The 20,626-nt window shown below is 53.9% G+C and overlaps 2 protein-coding genes across 3 annotated transcripts in view; both read left to right on the forward strand.

The window, feature by feature from the left end:
* The window catches only part of WHRN (whirlin), a 121,040-nt gene extending 117,311 nt beyond the window's left edge, over positions 1-3,729 (forward strand). For both annotated transcript variants that reach the window (XM_075015454.1, XM_075015453.1), the window contains 2 exons: positions 691-813; positions 3,029-3,729. In XM_075015454.1, coding sequence (XP_074871555.1) covers positions 691-813; positions 3,029-3,211 — 306 coding nt within the window. In that variant the 3' untranslated portion in view covers positions 3,212-3,729. The remainder of the gene's footprint in view (positions 1-690; positions 814-3,028) is intronic.
* Positions 3,730-9,567: 5,838 nt separating this feature from the next.
* Positions 9,568-20,626, forward strand: part of AKNA (AT-hook transcription factor) — a 64,160-nt gene continuing 53,101 nt past the window's right edge. Inside the window, exon 1 of the mRNA XM_075015617.1 lies at positions 9,568-9,664. The gene's annotated coding sequence lies outside the window, so the exon portion shown is untranslated. The remainder of the gene's footprint in view (positions 9,665-20,626) is intronic.

Here is a 20,626-nt window from a genome sequence, read left to right on the forward strand (position 1 = left end):
GCCTTCACCCACACTCTACATCCACACAGCTTGTGGGCTTCTAGCAGGGGCCACTGGTGCCTGTGGGGGAGGGGTGCAAAGGGGTAGGGAGGGGGCATGTGGGGGCACCCCATCTAGCAATAACATGTTGGCTAGGGCATGGGGCGGTACACCCCGAGTGCTACCGTGAGTTCCCTGTGTGCTTTCGGGCAGGCGCAGCTACCCAGTGCAGTGGAAGTGGGCGGTATCTGCAGGGCAATGTGGTTATATATGGAGGGGAAGGCAGCAGCAGGCAGCCAGCCCCTGGGTACCACAAACACGGGCCAGTACTTATGGTACCAAGGTGCTGGCTGCCCAGCTGTGGGGCACAGCGAGGCTCAGGGCTGATGGCCTTTTAGAGACCGTCTCACAGATCTCACAAAGCTGCCGCATCAGATCTCTGCAGCTCAGAGTCCCTGCCAGGCTGGGGATTCGCCTCAGCCAATCAACTCCTTTCACTGCTCTTCCCACCTGGTCACTGAGCAGGCTGCAGCTGGAGGGATCACAGGCTCTAGGCTCCTCTGCCCAGGAAAATGGTCCCATGCGAGCACAGCCAGGGCACAGTGTCCCCAGGGAGGTCCGGTCTCTCTGGGGTGGGCAGCAGAGTCTGGAGAGGAGACACCCTAACACCCTAACCCCGCATCAGTCACATTGCTGTCTGTCCCCCCACAGCCCGGCCTTCTGGAGCCCACTTCATGTCTGATCCGAGTGGTAAAGAGCGCACCGACCCTGGGGATCGCTATTGAGGGCGGTGCCAACACCCGGCAGCCCCTGCCTCGAATAGTCACCATCCAGGTATGGCGGGCTGAGGATGGGAGCACCTCCATGCAGACGCTGCCCTGGGGCTCCACGTGCTCAAATGTCCTGTGAGATTTTCACCCCTGGGTTCTTCCAATGGGAACACACCCAAAATCCAGCCTCCCGCCTGTCTTCCACACCTGCTGGCCTAAGCCTTCCAGAAGGCCAGCCAGGACCGCTGACAGGAAGTCTGGGCCCCAGGGCAGCATAGTCAGTTGCCCTCCCTGTGTTCCCCTCCAATTGATTAATTACATAATTATATGGTACAAATGAGAAAGCAAACAGTATGTCAGTTCTAGTGTGCTGGGACACTTTGGTGTTTTTATGTCTCATTCTGTAAGCAAGTCATTTTTAAGCAAGATGAAACTCGGGGCTGTGTACGGATGCTGGGAAAGGTTAAGAGCTTGTGATGTAGAGAAACCCTTGAGGTGAAAAATACCAGTTTTTTCAGTTGATTGGCAAAAAAAATAATTGAAACACAAGGTTGTTTCAGGTTGAACTGAAAATGAAAATTTGTCAAAATCTTCAGTAAATTAAAAAGTCAAAAATGAATTTGGTGTCAAACTAAACATTTAGGGACTTTTACAGTTTTAAATGAATAAAATTAAAGGAGTTTTGAAATGAAAAGTCATCTCAAAGGGAAACTTTTAAACATTTTGGTTTGAGATGGTCAGAATGGATGGGAAACCAACGTGAATGCGTGAAATGTTGCAGTGTCGTCAAATCTGCCTTTGGCACTGACAAAGAAGCTACCAGTCCTGTAGCACCTTACAGACTAATGCATTTATTTATTAGGTAATGAGCTTTCCTGCATCAGACCCACTTCTTCAGATCTGAAAATGTGAAGAAATAGGCAGTACCCACAAAAGCTCATTACCTGATAGATAAATGTATTAGTCTTTAAGGTGCTCCAGGGCTGCTTGGCTTTGTGAAGTTACAGACGGACACAGCTATCCCTCTGGAAAAATAAGTTAGAGAGCAAAGTTTGCTCTGCTGTGACTATAACGCTGCAGCCCTGCCCCCTTGTGCTGGAGAAATGAAACAGCAGATTGCAGACACCTGCACACTGAGTTCTGCTGTTGGCTGGCTGTAATGCTCATTTGATGAGGGCTTTCCAGAAATGCCAGTGAAGTTACACTGTACGCAGGTGGGTGTTTGGTGTCTGCTCTTCACGGCGCTCTGGTTAAGATGAGGGAGCAGGGCTGACATATGAACCGTCAGACACCAAGAAGCACAAAAAGCAAAGCAAACAGTTCAGACAGCAGCCCCGGGGTGAGCAGGCTTGCAAGAAAGTCCTGCTGGGTAACCATATCCTATGTACCAAATACTAATGCAAATGCAGAATTCAGGGCTTGCAAGGACCACGCAATGCTATCAAACCAGCTCTGTTATCAGTATTAATTTTCATTACACCAGTGCTGAAAGCAGCCATCTGAGATCTGGGCTGCATTATGCCCTGTGTTGTAGAACCATGCAGGCAGAGCCAGTCCCTGCTCAGATTGCTTCCAGAACAAACAGACGAGCTGGACGCAGGGAGGAAGATGACAAGGAGGTGGCAGGATTTGCCACAGGCCAGTGGAAGAGCTGTGATTAGATCCTGAATCTCCTGCAGTGTTCCCTGTAAGCTGTGCATTTGGGCAGCCACTCTGGAGATGTTCAGCTGCCACCCAGCTGCTTAGCAGAGGGCCCACGGCTGGGCTGTGTTTGTATTGGTGGTGTACATTTGCACATGCCTCAGTGCACGTTAAAGTTATTCCACACACAGATGGAAAAAATCTGCTCGTGGGTGGAAAAGATTAAAGGAAGCGTTAGTCTTCTGCATCCCACTTTGATGCCCCTCTATCCTGGGCACTTTCTGTAAAACGAAGGCTAACCCAAGTCCCTTGGCCAGACCACAACCCAGGGGTTAGGCTGTCTCTGTAAAGGTCCCTGGGTTTTTTGGTTGGATACAGTGTTGTTCACTCTTTATCCTACACTGTTGTGTAACGTTACACAGAGCTGTTAAGCAGTTGTTGTGCCCCAGAGATGGCTGCATTTCAGTGTGGGCTAAGGCCCGGCTTTGCAAAGATCTTAAAGAGACAGAGTTGAAACCAATGGGAGTTAGGCACCTAAACACCATTCAGGATCTGGACCTGAGTGACCCTGAAGCATTTGGGGGTAAAGATTACTACAAGCGAGCGCGTCCCTCTTGTCTGTTTCTGCCCCACCACAGCGAGGCGGATCTGCCCACAACTGTGGGAAGCTGAAGGTCGGGCAGGTGATCCTGGAGGTGAACGGCACGGCGCTGCGGGGGAAGGAGCACCGGGAAGCCGCACGCATCATTGCTGAGGCCTTTAAGGCGAAAGAGAAGGACCACATCGATTTCCTGGTCACCGAGTTCAACGTCGCGCTCTAAGGGGCATGGCAGCCCCCCAGCCAAACCAACCAGGGAGCAGGTCGGATGGGGCTCTGCTCGGATCAGCACGCAGGTTAACACGCACTGCGCACCACCGTGCAGCAGCCCCCCTCCTGCACAGAGCCGGCGCTGGCCCCTGCCCTGCATACACACACTCCAGGCACGGAACGTGGATGGATGGCCCTGGGTTGTCTCAGGCTGGCACCCACAGAGCTGGCAATTGGCCCCAGGGCTGAGAAGGGCGGCATGGGAGTGGGCTACAGAGAGGTGAAGGCAGGGAGCCGAGAGGAGGCAAAGGAGCGTGTGGGACAGGGCAGAATGCTGACTGCAGCTGGTCCCTGCCTGGACATTATTCTGGGCACTGCCCTGCCTCTGGCTCTCTTTAGTGGCTCAGATTCATTCCCCAGCTTAAGCCAGATTCCAGATGGTCTTTCCCTGCATCTCCTCCTCGATGTGGGGGTAGGGAAGCCAGCCACACCCGGGGGAGCTCGCACCCCCATCCCACCAGTCTCTCTCCCCTCCATTATTTCCTCTGCACAGAAAACCCCTCCAGCCTGGATGCTTGGATGGGGGAAGGAGGGTGGGCCACAGGGGCAGTGTGCCATGCCACGCAGTAAGGTTAGTGTCACACAGGTTGGGCAGGGAACACCGGGGCTGCTAATGGCAACAGCCAAAGGCCAGAGGAGATGATCACTTGATTCCTGGCTTAATGTGTTCTCCCATGAGCTGGTCCTCTGTGGGCTGGGTGGCAGGCACGTAGCACAGAGTCCTTTCAAGGCTCCACACCACACGTCCCAGTGTACCGCCAGTAAGGGATGCCCTGTAAATCGCCAGCAGTGTCCGTGTATGTATATATACAGAGCTTGTGCTTTTAATTTTTCAATAAATCTAACAGGTTAAATAAAAAGGTGGTGGCTTGTGGGTCTCTCTCATGATCCTGGCTGGCTGCAATGGGGGGAGCCACGCTGGGGGGGCAGTTGCTTTCTCTGTTTCTCAGGGGTCCCCAGTCTGAGAATGGTTAATGGGGTTTTTCATTGCAACCGAGAGCAGGGCCCCATTGTGCTCGGTGCTACGCAGACACATAGCCAGAGAGTCCCTGCCCCACCGAGCTTGCATGGAAACAGCCAAGGCAGACCGAGTGTGGAAAGGAGGACAGAGAAACTGGTGCACACCCCCCATGCCCTGCCTTCCTTCTGCAGCTGCATGTGCACGTGCAGCATACACTGTGTGTGTGTGTGTGTGTGTGTGCGCGCGCGCATGCGTGCACACCAGCTGTGTGCTGCAGGCAGAGTAGGTGTGTGTGCAGCATGTACGTGTGCTACATGCAAAGGGGAGCGGGGTGTGCAGGGGTCATGCATGCAGCACACGAATGCCCTTTCCTGCTGTGCTGTCCTGTGCTGTGCTGTTCAGGCCACGCTGTGGGTTGAAGACAGCAAGATCTTTGCAGGCTCAGCTCTACTCTGGAGCAAGGCGGGGGCAGGGGGAGCTGGCACATAGAGGACTTTTCCTCTGCTGTAAGGAAGGCCCTTTGGGCAATGGGTCAGCCCCCTCCCCACAACAAGGACACTGCTGTCCTCCCTAGACCAACCGTCAGTGCAGCAGCTGACAGGCCTGGGGCCTGAGTCATTGCCAGCAGGTGGTACTGTGTGATTGCAGGTGAGGGCTTGCAAAAAGTGCTCTGCTCTTGGGACATGTTACTAAGCCCTGGGGAGGGCCTGGCTCCTGGGGGTGCCCATGGCAGTCGTGGGGTGGGGTGGGGTGGGGGTGGGCTGCAGGAAATGGGTCGCCCCGCGCACCATTCAGGGCTGTGTGACTCTGCCCAGCCCCTGGATGTCAGGCTGCTGCAAGGAGGCCATGGCTGACATTGTGGCTGCGGTCTGTTTGCTGGACCCCGCAACCAGGCCCAGCTGTACAGTGCCGTCAGAGGGCCCCCCATCCCCACAGTCCTGGTCAGGGCCCACGCCACTGAGGCAGGTGGGAATCTGAGTGAGATCTTTGCTTCCTATTCTTTTCGTGATGTGACCTTGAGTCTTCAAGGAAACAGGGACATCCCTGTGTGGGGCACATCCCAGGGCTTCACAGGCACATCCCTCTTCCCCAGCCCCTCTGCACTCATTGGCTCCACTTCTGGCCAGGCAGATGTGGTGTGGGGAGGAGGACAGTCACCCCCACTCATGGGCCTTGCAGATGGTGGGGGAGGGGGAGGTCGCATGGCTTCGTAAAGATTCCCAGATCTGCTTGAATGGGCCATTCTGGGTCCTGGTTCTTACACGCTCTGAGGAGGAGGTTTAATACTGTCTCGGAGCACCCCCCGGTACCTCCTAGGAAGAGAACCAGCAAAAGTGCAGCAGCACCAGACAGATCACAGGCCCCAGCTGCGTACATAGGGCCTCAGGTGGCCATGCACAGAGCTGTGGAAGGTAACGCACCAGCTGTTACGGGCACTGCCAGAGATATTCCACCTTCCAAGAACAATGCGGCAGGTGTCAGACAGCGGCTTATCCCGCCCAGGAGTCAGAGCCAAGACACCTCGTGCAGAATCACTGGGGCACCTGGCAAGTGTTGGGGTCTCTGGGATGAAATGAGCTGGCTGGTTCTCAGATCAAAACCATTCCCAGCGGCCCTGCGCTCATGCATGCTAATGAGCCCCTGGTTGGTTGCTGGCACTCTTGGTAAAGAGGCCAATGGTTAAAGTGCCATGGAGGCTGTTTCCACTTGGGGGAGGGTGTCCTGCCCCTACCCTGTCTGTCCCCATTGACTGCACGCTGTGCCAGAGAGCTCCAGTCTCCTGTGAAGTAAGTGTAGCAAGGAGACAAACTTACATGGACAAAGAGTCAGCCCAGAGAGAGCCAAAGAGCTCCAGCGCTGAGAGCCCCAGTGGCCCAGACAGTACCAGTCCACTCAGCAAGACTGCCTGGGCTGCTCAGTCTGACAGCCCTTGGCAGAGCTACTGGCCAGGCAGCGCAGTGCAGCCTTTCCTGGCTTGTGCCTCACTGGTAGGACAGTGTCCAGGCTCCCCATCCACAGGGCTCCAGCTCTGGCTCTGGGCAGCAACTTGGGAATAACAGCAGATGCAGCACCAGTCCCCGGAGCAGCCTTAGAAACCTTGGGAAAAGAGGGATGCAGCCTTGGCAGGGCCAGATGCCCCAAGGGATCTGGTTACTAATCTGCTTTGGGAATGGGAAATCTCACAGCCAGGCATAGAAGATCCCCTGCCCCTTTGGGCAATCCAGGGCATCTCAACCCGATTCCCACACTGGGTCACCCAGCCCGGCCATGCAATGCACAGAGGGCAACGGTGCTTGCTGAAGGTTTGCAAAGTGTCTCTCTCTCTCCTCCTGAGTGCATGTCCGTGTGCTGTGCTTGTGACAGCCGGGCAGGAATGACTGGCGCCTCCTCCAGGCGGCTGCCACATGCCTGGGCTCTGCCACTCCCACCTGGCTGGTTTGCTAAGTACTGTCTTCTCCACCTCCCTGCCGAACTCAGGAGCTGGGAACCATGGGTAGTGTGTCCTTTTCTAAAACCTCACTTGGGGAAGCACAAAGCACCTGTGCTGTCTGGAAGCAGCGGGAGGTCGAGGCTGGATATTAGGAAAAACTGTTTCAGCAGCAGGGTAGGGAAGCATTGGAATCCGTTATGGAGAGAGGTGGGGGAATCTCCATCCCTAGAGGTTTTTAAGTCCTGGCTTGACATGGTCCTGGCTGGGATGATTTAGTTGGGGTTGATCCGGCTTTAGGCAGGGGGCTGGACTCAAAGACCTCCTGAGGCCCCTTCCAGCCCTAGGAGTCTGTGAATAGTAACAGAGAGAAAGCCGTGCTAGTCTATATACTATTAGACTATATACTTAACAGAAAAGCAGTTAAGTAGCACTTTAAAGACTAACACAATAATTTATTAGGTGATGAGCTTTGGTGGGACAGACCCACTTCTTCAGCCCATAGCCAGACCAGAACAGACTCAATATTTAAGGCACAGAGAACCAAAAACAGTAATCAAGCTTGACAAATTACAAAAAAAAATGATCAAGATGAGCAAATCAGAGAGCAGAGGGGCGGTGGGGGAGTCAAGAATTAGATTAAGGCGAGTATGCAAAAGAGCCCCTATAATGATGGACAAAATTCGCACCCTGGTTCAAACCACGTGTTAATGTGTCAGAGTTGAATATAAAAGGGAGTTCAGCAGCTTAACCTAATCCTTGACTCCCCCCCACCCCTCTGCTCTCTGATTTGCTCACCCTCATCATTTTTTTCTGATTTGTCACCCTTGATAACTATTTTTAATTCTCCTGTGCCTTAAATACTGAGTCTGTTCTGGTCTGACTATGGACTGAAGAAGTGGGTCTGTCCCACCAAAGCTCACCACCTAAGCACTTAGGCTACGTCTACACGTGCAGCCAACATCGAAATAGCTTATTTTGATGTTGCGACATCGAAATAGTCTATTTCGATGAATAACGTCTACACGTCCTCCAGGGCCGGCAACGTCGATGTTCAACTTCGACGTTGCTCAGCCCAACATCGAAATAGGCGCAGCGAGGGAACGTCTACACGTCAAAGTAGCACACATCGAAATAGGGATGCCAGGCACAGCTGCAGACAGGGTCACAGGGCGGATTCAACAGCCAGCCGCTCCCTTAAAGGGCCCCTCCCAGACACAGTTGCACTAAACAACACAAGATCCACAGAGCTGACAACTGGTTGCAGACCCTGTGCCTGCAGCATAGATCCCCAGCTGCCGCAGAACCAGCCAGAAGCCCTGGGCTAAGGGCTGCAGCCCACGGTGACCATAGAGCCCCGCAGGGGCTGGAGAGAGAGCATCTCTCAACCCCCCAGCTGATGGCCGCCATGGAGGACCCAGCAATTTCGACGTTGCGGGACGCGGATCGTCTACACGGTCCCTACTTCGACGTTGAACGTCGAAGTAGGGCGCTATTCCTATCTCCTCAGCTGCGTCTACACGTGCACGCTACTTCGAAGTAGCGGCACCAACTTCGAAATAGCGCCCGTCGCGTCTACACGCGTCGGGTGCTATTTCGAAGTTAACTTCGACGTTAGGCGGTGAGACGTCGAAGTCGCTAACCTCATGAGAGCTGCGTCTACACGTGCACGCTACTTCGAAGTAGCGGCACCAACTTCGACGTTAGGTGGCGAGACGTCGAAGTCGCTAACCTCATGAGGAGATAGGAATAGCGCCCTACTTCGACGTTCAACGTCGAAGTAGGGACCGTGTAGACGATCTGCGTCCCGCAACGTCGAAATTGCTGGGTCCTCCATGGCGGCCATCAGCTGGGGGGTTGAGAGATGCTCTCTCTCCAGCCCCTGCGGGGCTCTATGGTCACCGTGGGCAGCAGCCCTTAGCCCAGGGCTTCTGGCTGCTTCTGCGGCAGCTGGGGATCTATGCTGCAGGCACAGGGTCTGCAACCAGTTGTCAGCTCTGTGTATCTTGTGTTGTTTAGTGCAACTGTGTCTGGGAGGGGCCCTTTAAGGGAGTGGCTTGCTGTTGAGTCCGCCCTGTGACCCTGTCTGCAGCTGTGCCTGGCATCCCTATTTCGATGTGTGCTACTTTGACGTGTAGACGTTCCCTCGCTGCGCCTATTTCGATGTTGGGCTGAGCAACGTCGAAGTTGAACATCGACGTTGCTGGCCCTGGAGGACGTGTAGACGTTATTCATCGAAATAGACTATTTCGATGTCGCAACATCGAAATAAGCTATTTCGATGTTGGCTGCACGTGTAGACGTAGCCCTCATGAGGTTAGCGACTTCGACGTCTCACCGCCTAACGTCGAAGTTAACTTCGAAATAGCACCCGACGCGTGTAGACGCGACGGGCGCTATTTCGAAGTTGGTGCCGCTACTTCGAAGTAGCGTGCACGTGTAGACGCAGCTTTAACTGTGTTAGTCTTCAAAGTGCGACTGGACTGCTTTTTGTTTCGATAGAATTCTGTGATTGCGAAATGAATCTCTGCCCCGCCCACTCGCTCTCGCTGCCCAATCCCCGGCCGGCGGCGGGGATGTCTGACCACTTACTAACATAATTAGACAATGCCTGAGTGCCGCATAGTCCAACTGCGGCCTAAAAGCAGCTCTGATTGGCGGCGTTTGTGCCATTATAGAACATACACATCCCGCCGAGCTCTGATTGGACACGTGCCCCGTATTATGCAAATACGGAAGCGAACCCCGCCCCTTGGCGCTCTGATTGGACGGATGTGACGGCTCTCTGCCAGTCCAGGGCACAACTCCGCCCTTTCGCTTCTCGTGCGGGAAATACGATGTATTATGCTAATGAGAGCGGAGGGTCCCACCTCCTGCCTGAGATTATGCTAATGACGTCCCCGCCCCTGCCCAGCTCGCGCTGAACACTATTGTTTGCAAATCTGGAACTTCACTGAGCAGGAAGAGTTTGTTCGGCAGCTGGGGCCGGAGGAGGGACTCGAACCCCCTGTGCTCAGGTGAGAGGCCAGCTGGGGGCAGGGCAAGCGGGGGGCCGGGGAGTGGGGCTGATTCCCCCACAGCCCCTGGCCTCGCTGCGAGGCCATGTGCGTGTGCAGCGGGAGGGTGTTGGGAAGTTCTCTAGCAGGTCTAGCGCTGGCCGGCGCCAGAGGGTTAATCCGGAGCGAGGCTGTAAAACGGGGAGAGGCCGGGGGCAGAGACTCGTCCAAAGGGGATCGAAAAGGACCCGGCTTTGCACAGCTCGCCCCGTGCAGAGGGGACACGTGGGCGGGGGTCGCAGCCCGCAGTGGGGTGGGGGCGCGGGTGGATTTTTGGTTTCCTGTGTCATTGTCTGATGAATGGGGAGGGTTGAAAAAATTCCAGCGCCGTGCAACAGATGTGTGTGTGTGTGTGAGAGATCTGTGTGATGTCTGCGCAACATATCTGTGCGCGCGCGCGTGCAACAGATCTGTGTGTATGTAAGAGATCTGTGTGTGTGTGTGTGTGTGTGTGTGTGAGAGAGAGTTGCGTTGCTGTGGTTACCCACAGACGAAGTGGTAATGCAGGCTGGCGGGGTTGTGTGAGTGTGTGAAGCTCCCTAGGCAACCAAGGAGACACTCCGTGAATAAATGGCTGGTTTGACAAGAGCCTGTGATTCAGCTAATCCCTTTCCCTCCTCCAGAAATCCACATACCCCCTCTCTCACCCCTTCCCCTTTGGGGCTCTTGGTTATTATGGTGGTTAATCCCAGGGGTGACGAGAGGGGGGTTGTCTTGTGGTTTGAGTAGGACTCCTGCCTCCTGTTGCCCCCCCTTGGGTGGGGTATTGTAATCTGGAGGTTAGATCAACAGAGCAGAAGTCAGAGCTCTTGTTTTTTGAGGTGCAAACGGCTGTTGCTAAGATCAGGGGAACTGGCTCTCAGGGCTGTTCTGCCCTGCCATTGAATGGGAATGTATTTCTGGTGGTTAGAAGGGAGTGGGGCTCAGTGCCCCAGGTTATGCATTCTACAAAAGTGCCAGCTGAGCAAACTGGTAACTGAAATCCAAGCTGTATTCAAAAGATTTTTTTCTTCCATTATGGGCTTTATGTGAAAGGATTTGTTTCTAAACAAGCAGCTATTTTAGGTATGGCTGTTACCTGGGGAAAACTTGTACGTATTTTTTTAAATGTCTCTTTCAGCTTAAAAAGTCCACTTCGCTCTTTAAAGCTGATGCTGAAAGATCACAGCAAAACAATTTCATGTTCATTTCATCAGTGTGCTCTGCACATGGACAGGAAGTGCAGCAATAAGTCAAGTCTGGAGATGAAGAGGGGGATTTCAAGACATGGGTATCTTGCTTTGCATGTAGTTGCCTGGAGGATGTTGTCAGGGCTGGTCTGGGTTTTAGTTCCCTTTATGTTTCTTTAGACAAAAAAAGTATTAAAAATGCTCGTTTGGTTAAATGTGGATCATTAACAGCACCCCAGAATCCATGAGATGGCCGTGGATGAAGGGTCTTTCTCTTACCTGAGTGACCACATTAGTGAGTGACCACCATTCCTTATCACATGTAGTCTGAGAATTTTCAGCCAGGGTTTCTGCCCCATTATTTTACCCCAGGAGTCAGTGTTCTCTGTAAGCTGGGTGCTTGTGTGGCCTCTCAGGAGACATTTACATGCCACCCAGCTGATTGGCCAAGTGCCCACTCCTCAGTTGTGTTTCTGCTGGCAGTGCACACTCACGCATGGCTCACTGCACATACAAAATTATTCTGCACATGGATGGAAAAGATTAGAGGGAACGTCGCCTGTGACCCATTTTCCTGCCCTCTGGGGGGTCCATCCCATTTGTTCCTTCCCAGCCCTGGTGTTGGCAGGGTCTCCCTTTACTGCAGGCTTTATCCTGAAGGGGATGACAGCTGTATCTAGCCAGGAATTAAGGTCAGCATCCTGAGCAGCATTTACTGGCAGGGAGACTTGTCAAACTGCATTAGCATGACTTGTGCAACCTCACACACTCACAGGGTGGGAATGACCCTCAAATCAGCACAGAGCACCCCAGCGTAAGCACATTGATCCCCTGCTAATCCCATTCACCATTGAACACCATGGGGGAATTGGGAAGCTTGGAAGGGGCTATCTGTTTGAAATAACCCCAACAGCACTTCCACTGTGATGGAGAGGCGGCACAGTCCAGGGCTTGCATGGCAGTCTGCTAGGTTTTTTAGGCATGCCGATTGCAGGTGCTGAGATGGGGCCGTTACCCCACTAGGGTCAGAGTAATGCAGGCAGGGGACACAAACTGAGGGTTGCAAAGCTGGGCTGATGCTCTGTCTTTATTCATGCTCAGCCGCAGCTGATCTCAAGTCCTGTGCAGCTGCAGTCACTTTACCTCTCAGGTTATTGACTCAGTAGGTCACAGCCTATTAAATTAAGGCCACAGCTAAAACTTGCGGACATCTGTGGTAGTCTTCCCATTGGGGTTTGTATCAGACTCTGTGTTCCTCATCTGTGCTCAAGTGAGTAGAGCTGATGGGCTCAAGGGCAGTGTTCACATGAGCACAATAAACAGGATCAGGTCCTTGGAGAATAAACACCAGATAATCCCCTCGCTTGTTTTTAACAGGGGGGAGGGGAAAGAAATGCTCTGCATCTCTCCTCTTAGATGTCAAACCAAGCTCCATGCATTATAGATCGTAGGGCTCCTTAGCAGGAGATAAAGCTACAGCTCTGGGCAAGTCCGAGTCTGAGAACCTGCCAAGCTAAAATGATCTCCTGTAGTTCCATTTGGGAATTTGCATCACGTCTGTTTTGAGAGAGGGATGGGGCTGGGGCTGGCAAAACATCCACATCTGTAGTGCTGGCTCAGAATGTTGTCAGCAAAGAGCCTTGTGTCGTTTCTGATGGTCCTGAGCTGACTCTTTTGAATGAAAGGCAGGGGCTGCATTCCAGCCAGCTGGGCCAGGGTCTTGATACACTTGAGTGCCAAGCTGGTGTTAAGGTGAGAGGTCAGAGTGCCTCTGAGTGTGGTGAAGCTGCCTGTGGCTGGAGAGGAAGTGTGGTCTAGTGGACAGAGTACTGAACTGGAACTCAGGGGAGCTGGGTTCTCTTTCCAGCTCATTCTCTGGCCTGCAGGATGACTTTGTGCAAACCACTTGCCCAGTTTGTGCCTCGGTTTCCCCATCTGTAAAATAGGGGCAATGACGCTGCCCTCCTTTGTAAAGCACTTTGAGATGTACCAGTGAAAGTGCTAGATAACAGCTATTATAAAAGACTTTGTTCCACAATAAGGTAACTGTTTCATTAATTAAGTATAATAGTTTGTGAATTAAGAAATCCGTATTAGGAACTCAGTGACAACCCCTTTCTTTTCTATGTGCCGAATGTGAGCGTACTGAGAATTTCCTCTTGCCAAATTTCAGACAGGGAAAAATTCTTATGGCCTACATAAAAATCCCCCAAACTAGAGGGTTCGACTGGAAATGCTGACGTGTCATTAATGATATAGTGACAGAGTCAAAAACGCAAATTGAACGGGGGAATGTGCTGAGACTGCTTGAGGCCTGGCAGTGTGAAGGTACCAGCTGCAAGGCGCTGTCTTTCCATCAAGTTTGCCTTTGCAACTTCAGTTAAAATGCAAGGGACACCAGTAGGTTTAAAAATCATGCAGAAAACTTCCTTCTCTATTAGGCCTAATGAGAGCTTAGATTATTAAGATGGAAAGATGGTCTTTTGCTCTAGCTAGTTTCCTTTTTGCATTTCTCTGATAGTGAGCAGTGAAAATAGGGTCAGATTTTCAAAGGTGGATGCCTAATGGCAGGCAGTGTGGCCTAGTGGAGAGAGCACCGGATGGGGACTTAGGAGACCTTGACTGTATTCCTGGCACAGCCATCAGTCTGGGGAAGGACTTTGGGCTAGCCACACCCCCAGTCTGTAACTCAGTTTCCACATCTGTAGAATGGGGCTAATGAGACAGCCACTCCGTTGAAAGCACTTTGCGGTCTATTAATGAGAAGTGCTGGAAGAGAGCTAGGTATTTCATTAATACTCATGTTTGGCCCCATGTACAATCACCTACAGAAAGGATCTTGAAGGTTGCTGAGTGCCCAAGGATCTGACCAGGAAGGATGGGAGATGCAGGTTCTCAGTGTCTTTAGAAAACTGGGCCACTTTTGAGGGACTGCCCACCCCATGCAATCAAACAGCACAAGTCAGGGCTCCAAACACCCAGAACATTGGCTGAAAAAGGAAGAAATTAAAAACAGAATGGGGGAGAATCTTCCCATTAGCCATCTGATTTCTGAACCTGTCTTATGGCACATCTCTGTTTGCTGGAAGATTAGCCCGGTCAGAATCGACCATCCAGGATTCAGTTTTGCGCACTTAGCGGGAACGCACTGAAATCGAACCCTCCGGGCTCGACAGCCGATGCGGCTACTCCTCATTCTCACGAGAAGTAAGGGAGGTGGGGATTTCTTCCTGTCGACCTCCCTGTGGGAGGAGAGCCTGCTAAATCTGTCTTCGGCACGTTGATGCCAGTGACACAATTGTAGCTAGAATGGCTTATCTAAGATCGACTTTCAGGTCCAGCATCAACCTGCCTGAATAGCCTTGGAGCCCCGCTGCACCACCAACCGCATGTTGGCCCAGTCAGCAGTCAGCCAGATCTGCTAGCGTCCCTTTTCAGCCAGGTGTCAAAGCCCAGATGCCTGGGCAAACCTGCGTGGCCGCGGTGTGCACCCTAGCGACAGCCTGAGGCACCAGACTCGTTAGAATATTTCCTTCCTTCTGTGCTCCGCTCCGCCGGTGCCGTGCGTGGACCTGGAGATGCCGACAGGCTCACAGACAGCCCCACCACTAATAACAAGCACTCGGAAACATGTGCTTTTGATAAAGCGTATGCTGTAGCCCAGCCCATGCGGGGCTGCCCCAAGCCCCAGTAGCTGGATTTAAAGGTGGGAGTTGCCTGCAGGATTCTGGTGTTGATTTTTAGGTCTTCCCTAGCGTGGAGATTTTAGATCCTCGTGCAGGTACGGAATTGTAGCTGCTTCACGGCATGCCCCAGTGGCTAAACTCTGGGGCAGACAAGGCCCCAGGTTGAGAAGGAGTGGGAAGGATCGGCCATTGCTCTGTTCTGGGTCAGGGAATCCAGGCTTGAGCCCTGGTAGCCACAGCCAAGTTCCAGTGCCTTTGTGCCAGCTGTGTCCGGTAGGAATTCAGAGATGGCTATGCTTGTGGCTGTCATCTTTCCATACTCACCACATCCTAGCACCCCCAGCCTCCCACCCCTCCCTCACAGCCAGCACCCCCATCCCCCCAAACAAATGCCAGCACCCCCAGCCTCCCGACACCCCCAAATAACTGCCCTCCCCCTCCCTCAGAGCCAACCCTCCCAGCCCCTCCGGTCTACATAAATGCCCTCCCCCACCCTCACAGCCAGCACCCCCACCCCCCAAATAAATGCCCTCTCCCACAGCCAGGCCCCCCCAGACCCTCTGTTCTTGTTCAGTGCCAGCGACTCACCAAAGCCACCGGAGCCGCTGCTAGAGCCTGTGCCAGGGCAGCCGCTGCTGCTGCCACACGCTTCTCCCGCCACGCGGCGTGGCTCGTGCACAGAGTGGGTAGACGGCACTTCCCACATGTGGCTCTCAGGAGGAGCCGCATTTAAAGCCTCCAAGAGCCGCGTGTGACTCGCAAGCTGTGGGTTGGCCACCCCCTCTTATGCGTTAGGTACGCATGCATCCGCCACCTCGCGGTGTCCTGTCCGCCACACGTGGCGAGCGGGGGACCTGTTGGACACCTCTGCTTTATGCCATCATCACACTGCATAAAACCCGGAGGGTCTTAATTTCTCTGGGTCGGTGGCAGCCTCTGAAGGCCTGGGGGAGTCCAGTGGTGTTACCTTATAGGGATGGACTTGCTAGAGATGCTTTCCGGGGGCAGCCTGATGGGCTCACAGCAATGTGGTGGGTTTCCGGAGCAGAGGCAGTTTGTGCCCAGTTTCTGCTTCCTGGGGTGCTGGCGCTGCCGAGATCTGCTCAGCCAATGATGGTTCCCAGCTCAAGGAGCAGAGGTGGGAGGACCTGTCAGCCGTGCCCCTTGAGAGGTCCTTCCTCTCCTCCAGCTTTACCTCTGGAGTCTCTCGTCCAGAAACACAGCCCCAAGCCTACAGCGCCTGGATTAATAGAGGCTGCACATTGTAGGGCTTGAAAAGCAGAAGGGGCCCAGCCTCTACCCATATGGAATTGAGGGCGGGCGGGAAGGAGGGGTAGGCTGTGGGCTTGAGGGATGGGAGTGTGGAGGTGCCGTGTTTGCTCGGGGAGGGGGTGTGGCCATAGGGGAGTGAGGGCCCAGGGAGGTGCTGCCTGCACCCATGCAGGGAGGCAGGCAGTCGATGTGCTCCTGCTTTCCTGGCCATGTTCTCTGCCATCCCGACGTTCTTCTAGATCTGCTTGTAGTTCTGTTTCCCCCTGTGCCACTGGCCTGGTCTCCTCTGCCTCCTGCTCGCCCGGATGTTCTTGCAGCTCAGGCGGAAATACAGCTGTTTCCTCATACTTCTGCGCTGCCCCGCGCCGGGCAGAGCCAGGTTGCCAGCTGCTGCCAGGTGGGAAAGGCTCTCCGTCTGGTTGTGAGCGGGACAGGTGCTGCTTTAGCACTCTTAGCAGCAGCCTCTGCAGCAGAGCCAAAGTCTGCACAGGTCAGCGCTGCTGAGTTCCCCTTGGCCCTGGGGCTGGGATGCCCGTGCCAGGGTGACTGGTTTGCTGTGCCCTCCCGCGATGTGCTGACATCACACGGGATCTGCCTGATTCAGAGGCTGCTCCTACTCCCACTGCCTTCAGCGGCTGTGGGATGAGGCTCTCTCGGCTCTGTGGCTGCACCGGAGACCCCCGCTGACTCAACAGACAGGCACGTTAGTGCTGTGTGGCTGGAACACGCCTCTTCCTGAACTGACTCACCTGCAGAGCCAGCCGCTCAGTGGAAAGCCCTCCTGCAGCTGGGAGTCCAGGCTGGGCTGTCACAGGACTCCCCGGCTTCCTCCCTTTGGTGCTGAGCTGTGCCCCTCCCACCTTACTCCCATTGCGCCCCTCACCACCTAGGCTGGGCCCACAGCTGAGGGCCATTGTGGGCGTGGGATGCCTGGTGGAAGCAGAGACTGTGGTGGCAAGAACACCAGGGGAGCCCACGAGGCCAGTGGCTGGCCCGGGATGCCCAGAGGCAGCGGGACTAGTCGCTGGGACCCATCACCAGGTGCAAGATCTGGAGTATGCTGCAGCACCTCCTCCCCAGACCTGTACTTTCTGTGCTTATGATTATACTGCCTGGCTCCTCTCATCTGTGGTCACTGGCCTTTCTATCACTCTTTGCTGCAGCAAAGAAACTTAACCTGCTTCCCTTGCTCTCCTACAAGCAGGGGAGGGCAGTCAGGGTGTCTCCTGCAATCAGCTCATTTCTTTCCAGGCCAGGAGTCTCCTGGCTGAGTTTAGGTTTTGGAGAAGAGGTGAGAAACTGTTCCAGTTTCAGGCAAAGGTCTCTCTGGTTGTAGCAATCCTGCGTATCATCTGTTTGTAGGCTAGAGAGAAAAAGCATATTTGGACCTCCGGTTAGGTTCTGTAGAGCAGTCGTCTTTCACCAAACCAAAACCAGTACCTGCGAGCTGGCAAGAAGAATTCATACAGAAAGAGGGTTTTTAATTGCTTTAAAAGTTGTCTTCTGTGTTTGCAGTATTGCCAAACCTAGGTACTGAGAAATTATGAGCTGGGTCTCCCACAATCTTGAGATTTTAAAAACAACATTAAAAAACCCAACAGCAAACAACTTTTGGAATTTATTGGTTTGCCCTGTGATTTTTGGCGCATATAAAGGTTTATAATTTCAAGGTTTTCTCTGTAAGCCGGAGAGGCAGAGATTTAATATTTAATAAAAGGAAATCGGAGATTCTCACAAAACGATATGAACTGCAGTAGCGGCTGGGCTTTCAGAAAACCACCAAACATCATGAGACTCAGTAAAACCATGGCAGAAACGCTGTTTGCAGCTGAGACTTTCAGCACTGTGCTAGTGCAGGAGATCAAGAGAAAGTGAGAAGAAGCAAGAGAATGTGGCCAGTCAGGCCCTGGGCTCTCTCCATGGGAAGAAGGAGTGTGGAAACTCACAGGTTCAAGGACGTCCTTGTGTTGGGTGAAGGAAGGGGGGGTGCTGCAGCATGAGGCTATACTGAGGCCTGTGTGTGACAGACTGGCCGGGAGATTGTGGATGAATGAGGACATGTTTGGAGGTTATCTAGAGATGTGGTGATGGGAAATGTTTGCCCGGGTGGGCATTGGGCTGAGGATGCAGTGTGTGGGGGCTTGGAGGAAGGGGATCTGTTATGGGATGTAGTGGGTGTCTCTGAGGGGTGTGGTCTGCTCCCAGGGTATAGTGAGATGTCTGGGGGTTCTCTGCTCATGGGACGTAGTGGGATGTGTCATTACCTGGAGAGGGCATGTGGGGTGACAGGATGTGACCTGGCTGCCCACTCTGGAAGGAAAGCTGGCAGCTCTGGAAAGCCACTCTGGCTCCTGCAGGCTGGGCCGAGACTGTTCCCCAGCATGCTGTCCCCATGGGGCAAAAACTAACATAAGCATCAAAAAGCAGCCGAGGGGCCAGCTCCTGGGCCAGTGTAAATCAGTGTCGCTCCACTGTGGTCACTGGAGGTGAGCCAGTCTCCGCCATCTGGGAATTTGGCCTGTTGTGCTGGGCACTGTGCAAACACAACAAACCAATGGTACAACCCCGCTGCACCCCGCTTCTGTATTCCCCCCACTGCACCCACCTCTGGTGTTTGTCACCAACACCCGTAGGCAGGGATATTTTGTAAAAGGAAAGAGGAGCTGGTACTCAGCTGGCCCCCATCCCCACCCAGTCCCATGGCCGGGGCTGCTGAGGTGCCAGTACTGGGTACCAGCCCACAAAAAAAAAAAGCACTGCCAGTAGGAAACACTAACCGTGTTAAGCCCTTTTTTTAGCATGTGCACAATAAGGCCCACAAATAACTCCAGGGTTCGTATCCTGCCCGATGCTCAGTCATTTCCTTCTATTTCTCTGTCAAAACACGCGCCTGTCCGGTTCACTGACAGACTCACTTTGTGGTCCTGAGCCCTTTGCAGCAGGCACGCCAAAGCCTTCTCTCCTTCACGGTCCTGGGCACTGTCCACCAGCTGCCCGGCTTTTACTCCACCTGAGGCCACTTTGGGTCTGCAGTACTGGGGAGCTTGATTATGGTGAGTCCACATCTGGGGCAGAGAACTTAGGAGCGGCCAGACTGGCTCAGACGAAAGGGCCATCTCTCCCAGTGTGCTGCTGCCAGGCGTGACCAATTCCCGGTGCCCCACAGGGAATGAACAGAAGAGGGCAGCCATCCCCTGTCGCCCATTCTCAGCTTCTGCCAAACGGCTCTAGGGACACCAGGCCTGGCCCCGCCGACTAGTAGCCATTGATGGACCTCTGCTCCAGGAATTGATCTAGCTCTTTTTTTTGAAGGCTGTTCATCTTTGACTTCAGGTTGGGCCTGAGGCGCGTTGGCAGAGCAGTGCGGGGACAGCCGGAAGTGGCAGAAGGTGCCTCCAGTTGGGGCCGAGGTGCATGAGCACAAGCGATGTGGGGGGGGTCTGTGGGGCCACATGCACCCCCAGGGTTGTGCTCCCCCGGCCCCACCATCAGCGCCACACCACTACTGGAGAATGAGGGGGCAGTCCTGCCCCTCCCCTGGAGTGGCCAGCACAAGCCTAGAAGAACATCCCAGAAGAACCCCGAGGCTGGGGCCAGACCCAAGGTCCGTCTCGCCCAGTGCCCTGCCTCAGACCGAGGTCAGTACCAGGTGCTTTGGCAGGAATGAACAGAGCAGGCAATCGCCGTGTTCCCTTGGACCTGTTTGTCCACTCTATCCAGCTGAACTGAAACTTGGGCTCTTTCCTTTGACCTCAGGAGGCTTTGGATCGGGCCTCTCCCCCTTCTCTCCAATACAGAACCCACGTAGGCGGCTGGGGCTCCATGCGCAAAGCTGGCCTGACCTGGAAGGGTACCAGCCGCATGGCCCACCCTGGGCTTTGGGATGTGAACAGGAAAAGAAGGAGCCCCATGTGCAGTGAAGAGCAGAGCCTTGCTGCTGTAGCGAGTACGTCTCATGGATGCGTCTGGCCCACAGCAGATATAAACAGTGGAGAGCAAGGATGATGGGTTCCCCCATCCAAAGATGCAGCAGTAGTGCTGTCCATCTGTCTCAGGAGCATGTGAGCACCTTATAACCTTGAATGAACTAATCACCCCCAGGCCCCTGTGTGGTAGGGTAGTGCTGTTTAGCTCCATTTTACAGGTAGGAAACTGAGATACAGAGAGGCCGAGTGACTTGCCCAACTCTGTGGCAGATCAGGAAATCGCACCTTAGGTGGGCAAAACCCTAACCAATGGCCCAGCCTTCGCTCAGACCACCACAGGGCACAGACTTGGGGATGGCTCGGAGTCCACCCGGCCCAGCTCCTAGGGGAAAGTGAAGGGAAGCATTGGGTCCATTCCCCTCGGTCCTAGAGCTGCACTGTCTGGCTGGAGTCAGCAGTGCTCTGTTAGTCCTGGCCACAGACAAGCACAGCACATTCCAGGCCAGGCAGAGGTTTCAAGTGCTGCAGAGGGTTGGCCAGTATTCTCCTCCTTGCCTCGCTAATTACACAGTTCGGGCTGGGTGAATTACCCTCTCTTGAATATGCCAGCACATGACACGCCCCCAGGATGACAATTACAGCGTGCAGTTCCCCGGAGTGACTGTTACCCCTCTCCTTGCCTCAGCTCCCTTTGTGTGTAATTATAGCGTGGGGCTCCACAGACCAACCGTGCCTCCTGCTGCCCGAGGCACCGAGCCACATTTTAATGCAAATATTTGTTCCAGAAATGGGCGAGCCTGAATGGCTCCACTTGGATCATTGCCAAAGAGTCGGGCAGCTTCTCTGCACCTGAAGGGAGCTCCCGCCTCT

The sequence above is a fragment of the Carettochelys insculpta genome, chromosome 21 (assembly GCF_033958435.1).
Source record: "Carettochelys insculpta isolate YL-2023 chromosome 21, ASM3395843v1, whole genome shotgun sequence".
NCBI classification, from domain to species: domain Eukaryota; kingdom Metazoa; phylum Chordata; order Testudines; family Carettochelyidae; genus Carettochelys; species Carettochelys insculpta.